The sequence below is a fragment of the Microchirus variegatus genome, assembly GCF_963457635.1.
Source record: "Microchirus variegatus genome assembly, chromosome: 19".
NCBI lineage: Eukaryota > Metazoa > Chordata > Actinopteri > Pleuronectiformes > Soleidae > Microchirus > Microchirus variegatus.
The window spans coordinates 4,943,472-4,951,017 of NC_139820.1; the positions used below are offsets into that span (position 1 = coordinate 4,943,472).

Below are 7,546 nucleotides of genomic sequence, written 5' to 3' on the forward strand. Positions count from 1 at the left end.
GACATATTTACACACACACAGAGAATCACAAAATACTGATTTATAAAATTGGTTGGAGCCTTTTGGCTTAAAAAGTGAAGCCAGTAGCTGTTAGCCACCAGGGGGCGACTTCACAGGTTGCATAAAGAGCTTGTTTTGAATGGGGAAAAAAAAGACTTTCAACGTCTCTCTTGAGTTACTATACTATCAGTTAATGTCAAATCAAGCAAAACAAAGAAAGAGAATAAATGCAAGAGCTTCTGACGTCGCCGTAACTCCAACTCTGCAGAGAGTCACACAGGAAATAGCTGAAAGTCAATGCGTGCGAGAGACTGTCAAAATTGCTTCCTTTACGTTTTTTCTTTTTTTTTTGTCGTCGTTGAGGAAGATGGCATCGCCCCTTTGTCTGATCTATGAGACAGAACGAAAGACTCAGAGAGGGAGTGAAGGAGGATAGAGTCAGTCGTAGCTCTGCCGTTTTGAAGAAAAATGTCGTACGCTGCACTTTGACCGAGAGAAGAAGAAGAAGAAAGACAATGTTATAAGGACTGAGGCAGCCGACACCTGCAGACTAAATGATGGGATTTAGGCGCTGGTTTGTGTGTGGTGGGGCTCTGGGTAAGCTATTATCGCGTAAACTTCCTCTTAAAATGTGTCTTTCGCATGCGTGATGTCGGTCTAACCGAAGGATTACAAACAAATATCCACACAGAATGCATCTCCATTGTCTCGTCAGTCCATCTCGGGTTAGTTTGGGCTGAGAAAACTATGTGACATCTCTGCTACATAGCTTCCTCTGTGCGTAATAGTGTTTGAGGTCGCGTTTTTCCGAGCCCATTTGGTCATTTCCATCAAGATGACATGAGCGTACCACCTGAAGGCTTGATGTTCACGCATATTCAGCACCAAAATTTACCTTGAGATGCTGACAAAAGCTGTAAATACTTTGGAATTGTGATGGTAAATTCAGTTTCTCAGAGCTACATTTGCCTATCACCCATACCTGCCCAGTACAGAATACCAGGTCCTTTGTGTATAGTGTATTGTATATTGTGTATTGTGTCTAGCCTGCACCTTCCTGCCACACCAGCAGGGAGACAGCTCCCCGATACCTACAGTAGACAAATCGGTGTTAAAGCACCTTCTCAAGGTAGAGTCTTTGTCTATTGGAGGAATGCGAAGGGGGAGCTGCTCAGACATAAATGTGGAGTGGTCACTTTGCGCGGGGTCTTTCTCCAGCAAGGATCACTCCGGTGAAGATTGACCTTTTCCTTGCAACAAAAATAAAACCTTGTCGGCCGGCAGAAGTTTTACACTACACAAAAAAACTACGCTTTTACCTGTTGCTAGGTAACCTGTTAATTGTGAAATCTTCCAGAACAGTGCTACTTGTATAACCTTTTAAAATGTCCAAACTTATGTTGAGGTCTGCAAAAAAAAACTTGTTAAATTTTAACAAGTTACAGAACATGAAAACAGCTCCACCTAAAACCCACATCCTGCATCATTGGCTAATCCGATTTCTAATATTTCAACGTTGGCTAATGTTTGTTGTGAGTGTGGTCTTTTATCTTTTCGAAGTTTCCGGCGAGTCATGGGTGTGAATCGAACAGTTTGTCTGGAAACAGAGTTTCTAATGCATGCTTTTACGAACCTTCTCAGATCATCGTTAACATCCCTGGGTTTGTTTTGCACTTAGAATGTAGCCCCGACCATGTGGGTCTGTCAGGTGGTCCTCGACCAAAGAGCGATGGTGGCGTGAAGGTGAGTATTTCACCCAAGAGATAACAATCCGTCTGCTTGCTCCATTTCCTGTTGATGTTATACAGTACATAGTTGCCGTCAGACATCATTGCTTTCACTCTTCACTGACAGGCACTCCTCAAGCGACGGAATAGGGCCAAGAGGAATAGCAACACCCAGCAAAATTCGATCGGCTTGAACAAAGGAAGCAGGTAGAGTACGTTGTGGTTGAAAAGCAAAAGTTCCATACTGGGAACAGGGTAGCAATTATCATCAAGAACAATGCTGACTGAAAGACATAAGAACATTAGACTTGATCTTTTCTACTTCTTTGAAGGTATGGTTCCCGGGAGTCTGTGTCGATCCCAGTCAATCCACTGGAGAGTCTGGATCTGAGCGCAGACATCACCACAGTCATCCGGCCAGTCCACAGCTCCATTCTGGGGGAAAAGTACTGCTTTGAGGTACTCTCTTTGACTTAAAAGGATGTCCGAGTCCATTCTGTCCAAAAAAAGGAAGAAAGAAACTGATAGTTTTAATGAACCTACAGGTGATAAATTCTGAGAGCACCCACTGCTTTGGCTGCTCCTCAGCTGCTGAACGTGACCGATGGATTGAAGACCTAAGACGGGCTGCTCAGCCCAATAAGGTAAGGCCCGTTAGCCGTTTAGTTTAAGAAATGTTTCACCAGAAAAGTGAATTCACGCAAGGATTTAAATGTTCACAGGACAACATTGAGCGTACAGAGAACTCCCTGTGCCTGTGGATAAATGAAGCTAAAGATCTTCCACCCAAACGGCGTTATTACTGTGAGGTACACCTGGACGGCACCCTGTTCGCCCGCACGAGCAGCCGAGCTGTCGGCAAGCCACCAAACCGCTCCAGTCTGGCGGACGGCAGTTCCGCCGGGTCATCGGGCGGCGTCGGGGCCAGTGGAGGCGTGGCCGGAGGGTGTCAACTGTTCTGGGGTGAATTCTTCGAGCTGGACAACTTGCCGTGCGTCTCCCAAATCACCTTGCATCTCTTCCGCGACGAGGACCCCAAGAAAAAACGCCACTCCAGAGATGAGGCCGGCCTGCATCCACTGGGCAGCGTGGCTATTCCTTTGGCTGACATCCGAGGGAGGACCTATCAAGAGAAATGGTATCCCATCACGCCGTACAAGGCCTCGGGCTCAGCGGGGAGCAAAGACCTGCTGGGAGCGCAGACGTCGCTCCGAATTAAGGCCCGTTTTCAGAATCTGAAGGTGTTACCCATGGAGAAATACAAAGAGTTTGCGGAGTACGTGACAGTGGATTACGTGGAGATGTGCAGAAATCTGGAGCCACTTCTGAACGTCAAGGAGAAGGAAGAGCTGGCAGGCGCTCTGGTCCATGTGCTCCAGAGTATCGGCAAAGCCAAGGTGAGCACATGGGCTCACAGAAAATTGTACTAAATAAGCAATAAAAACAAGTTTTCTTGACTTAATGTGTATGCTTCAGGAGTTCCTCATTGACTTGGGAAGCGCAGAGGTGGAGCGTCTTGGAGAGAAGGAAGCGCTGATCTTCAGAGAGAACACACTGGCCACGAAAGCCATAGACGAATATATGAAGCTTGTTGGCCAGAAGTACCTCATTAACACGCTAGGTAGAGTTGCGTGGTGGGTTTTTTGTTGTTGTTGATGCTTGATGTTTTGTTTTTGGTAATTTCGTATCTCTCTTTTTTTTCATCGTAGGAGACTTCATCACTCGTCTTTACGCCTCAGGGGAGAACTGTGAAGTCGATCCTCGCAAATGTGCTGCCACCGAACTGTCAAACAACCAGAAGCACTTGAAGGAAGCGTGCGACGAGGTGGTGGAGAAGATCCATGGGTGAGAGTTGAAAGGACATGTGGTGTAGGGCGGGATTAGAGTAATTCACTGAGCTGATCTTTGACATGTTCCTCTCCCTTAGACCTTTTCCTGAAGAGTTACACAAAATCTTCTCCAGTTGGATGGAGCTGTGTGAAGACCAGGGCAAACCAGAGATCGGCCAGCGTCTCATCTCGGCTTCTCTCTTCCTGCGCTTCTTGTGTCCTGCCATCCTCAGTCCCTCTCTCTTTGGTCTGACGCAGCCGTATCCAGAGACAAACACCCTGCGGACCCTCACGTTAACTGCCAAAGTCATCCAGAATTTAGCCAACTTCACCTTGTGAGCAGCCGAGCACCTGGACAGACACTTTTGACATTTATCTTGTGACTCGATCAGTACGTTTACATGACAATGTTTCGGTTTGACACAGGTACAAACTGTCTATCCTTGCTATCCTTGTATTTAGACAGTTGCCATTGTTGAGCTCCAACCTTAGCTGGGCATGGAAACATCCATTATCTACTGCTTTATCCTCCACCAGAGGGTTGCGGGGGGGTGCTGTGCCCATCTCAGCTGACATTGGGCGATAGGCGGGGTACACCCTGGACCGTTCGCCAGTGCATAGAAGCATACGTATTTTCAAATATTGTAGGAACAAATGATCTGAAAATTAATTGTTTGTTCTGATTCAGGTTTGGTGAGAAGGAAGAGTACATGCTTTTCATGAACGAATTCCTGGAGCAGCACTGGAACGGAATGAGGGGTTTTCTACAAACGGTGTCCAGCCTCGACACCGAAATCCCCATGACCTCCTTCGATGGCTACGTTGATTTGCCTCTGCGCTTGGCCGTGCTCCACGGCCTGCTGGTTGACATCATCCATCTGAAGGATCAGGTAAGGCGGAAAAACCTCTGGCTCAAGTTAAGCAGTTAGTTGTAACGGTAGCTTTTTTTTTTTTAGACGACGCCAAATTGTTCAGTCGCACTTCAACATACCCAGTCTTTGAGAACCAAAGGGGGGTCTCACATGCAGCTTGTCTTTCTTAGGACACTATTGACAAGCTGGACCCGCTGCCATCGATTCTGAACCAGATAACAGAGTCACTTGGTCCTGAGGCGCGGCGGATCATGGTTAGCAGGTACACTGAGAGCCAATATCTGATCTCACTTGTTAGCGAAACATGGTGTTGTTAGGTGTTTTCTAAAACAGTTTCCTTCTTGCAGCACACCAGGACAAGTCAAGCCCATGTATGTTCCTCCTAAAGACTTGGGCAAGTACAGTCCTCACCAGTCGTCCCTCCAGCAGCTTCCTGTGGACGCCAAAGCCCTACGAGACGGGTATGTTGAGTCACATTTTGACCGCAGGAACTTAAGGATCCTGCAGGTCATTGACCAGATCAAACAATTTATTGTGATAATGCGTGAATAGCCCACAGCTACAACTAGCTGTTCCACCCCTGTCCACCAGGCGGCAACAACAACAATGTCACTACTGTTCGCCACAGAATAAAACATGTATTCATTTACTCAAAAGGGACGTTCGGACTAAGAAGCACGGAAAGGAGAGGACGCCGATCAAAAGAACCCACAGTGCGCCGCACCGACCCACCGGTCAAGCCAAACGCGCCTTAAAGCGTCAGACGAGTTCTGAAGCTCTGCCGACAACGGACCCCGAACAAGAGATGGAGACCAACCAGCCTATGATCTCGCCACCGAATACTGTGAGCGTCGCTACATTGGCACCAGCTAGGTCACGTGCTCAATATGTCTACTAAATTCTGGTGTCCAATCTTTCGTCCTTGTTGCAGAGCGCCAGTCTCAAACGCACACATCAACCGGTTCCCTGGATCAAAAACAGCCTCAGTAAGGAATCGAGTGAGATGAAGACCGAGAACGAGCAGATCAACCTACTGGACAGGGTAACGACGAACAAAGATAGCTTTTTTAAAAGGTCCAGTGTGTAAGAATTAGTGACATCTACTGGCGAGACTGTGCTCACACCTGTCAAAAAGTGAGCATGCGCTATACCTCTTGAAAAATCTGGACCTGTGGGATTGAGTGGGTTTTAATTTTTCTAAATAGAATGAAACTAAGTGATTTTGACTCAAAAATAATGTTTCAGCCACAAGGTATCCTATACCTATACCAGATATCATAATTTGGCAACTTGAATACTGCATATTACTGTTTACAACATCCTTTTACAGATATTTCAATGGGTAAAAAATGGCATCTTTTCACAACAGTAGTTTCCAATATATAAACATATATAAACAAGAATATTAGCCGTACAAACCGAACACATACCTTTACTATTACCACAGACTTGATCTCTATTTGCATGTCAAAGTGACTTAATCCAGAAAGAAAACGGCTGTTTCATGTCATGTATACATTTGGCGATGTACGGTGGCCTTCGCATACCAGAAAGGGTGATTTTTTGTGTTAGCTTCATCTTCTATATGCAAAAATAAACACTCTGGCTGCCGGATAAATATAACTTTTAGCATATTTTAGGCTTAAAGAGCATCATTTCTAAATAGTTATTAACAGCACAAGAGCGGAAAATATAGTTTGTTGAGAGCTTTAGCTTAGCGTTAGCTTAAGGCAGCTCACAAATGCTGGTTTTGACTGAAGATGTTTTTAAGCTACACATTTCCTTAATTGGTCATTGTTGTTTTTTAACAAAATAGGAAACTTTAGATTACAATAAGAAACTTTTGGGGACATTTAAAAAAAAAAAAAAAAAATTCAAACTGACTCACCAGCACGGCCAGGAGCTGTCGGAGCTTCGCCTGGGGATCGACCAGGTGACGGAGCGCGAGCTGGACATGGCCAAGCGCCTGGAGGACTTCATCATCCAAAGCCAGGACCAGAATGCAATGCTGCTGGCTGAGGTGACCGAGCTGCGGAGCGTGCTAACTCTGCGCGAGGAGCAGCTTACCAGCGCCACCTTCAGGTAACACCGTGGCATTTAACGTCAGCCGTAGCACGAAATAGAGAATTTGAGTTTGGGTTCAGTTTGTCGCTTTGGCAAATTGAAAATCATCAGGATTTCTCAATCCTGGTCCATGTTTTAGAAGTTTCCTTGCGCCAAACACTCGACGCAATCTCGTTTCATCTTTGTTTGTCGAAGGCTGGGTGTGATCGAGGAGGAGCGAGAGGAAGACGAGAGGAAGTTAGGCGTCGCCGTCGCCGCAGTCGATCGAATGAACGTGCTGGTGAGTGCAAAATGTCAACGACGGAAAAAAAGACGAGGAAAAAATAGCCGCAATAGCTCGGTGTCAACTGAGCCGTCTGTTTGCTCACAGGAGGAGCAGTTTGCAGGAATGCTGAAGGACCTTCACCAGCTCAGCGAGGTCTACAACGGCGGCCCGAACAACGCGCAGCGTCCCGAAAGCAAGCAACACATCAACAGCACCTGAGAACAGCTTCAGTCCAAACCACAGAAATTGTATGAATTTCAGCTTTTACTGTATCTCAGCTACTATTGTTTTAAAAAAAATAAACCTTTCAGATAAATCAAATAAACTCAGCTGGAGTAGATTTTCTTTTCTTTTCTGTGTCATTATTAAGTGTAACAGCTAACCTCGTATTCGGAACAGGATCTGGCAACCTTCAACTACAGGACCGGAACCGACTAAAGTGGATCTGGCACCTCTAGTGTCAACATGAAAAATATACATGTTGATGATTTTGTAGCATCTAACGTCATTTTTAACACAGAAAAAGAAACAATTTAGATTTTTATTTGATATTGTACATTCTATTTACAAAGACGCAAGTGTTATTTTCGGTAGCTCTTGTCTGTTGGTTTGCGATTCCTGCACTTGCGCTTGTTCACCTCTACACCTTCTGTCTTCTCTTGGTTCCCCCGAAACCTGGTGACCAATCAGAGATGTTAGTCTTTGAATGTGCCAAATAAAGGAGGAAGGTTTAGCAGGTATTCCTGGGATTTTATAAACCCAGTTATAAGAAAGTTTTCCGTGTGGATA

The 7,546-nt window shown here is 45.6% G+C and overlaps 1 protein-coding gene across 1 annotated transcript; it reads left to right on the forward strand.

The window, feature by feature from the left end:
* Window positions 1-554: 554 nt before the first annotated feature.
* Window positions 555-6,991, forward strand: rasal3 (RAS protein activator like 3; the record flags this gene model as incomplete). The annotated part of the gene is made up of 17 exons (XM_083905925.1): window positions 555-597; window positions 1,679-1,743; window positions 1,855-1,934; window positions 2,060-2,186; window positions 2,273-2,371; window positions 2,450-3,124; window positions 3,204-3,348; window positions 3,437-3,572; window positions 3,655-3,891; window positions 4,245-4,446; window positions 4,599-4,690; window positions 4,776-4,889; window positions 5,086-5,272; window positions 5,360-5,470; window positions 6,320-6,510; window positions 6,688-6,772; window positions 6,863-6,991. 17 exons carry the CDS (start codon window positions 555-557, stop codon window positions 6,974-6,976), a joined length of 2,703 nt encoding a protein of 900 aa, XP_083762051.1. The 3' UTR covers window positions 6,977-6,991.
* Window positions 6,992-7,546: the final 555 nt, after the last annotated feature.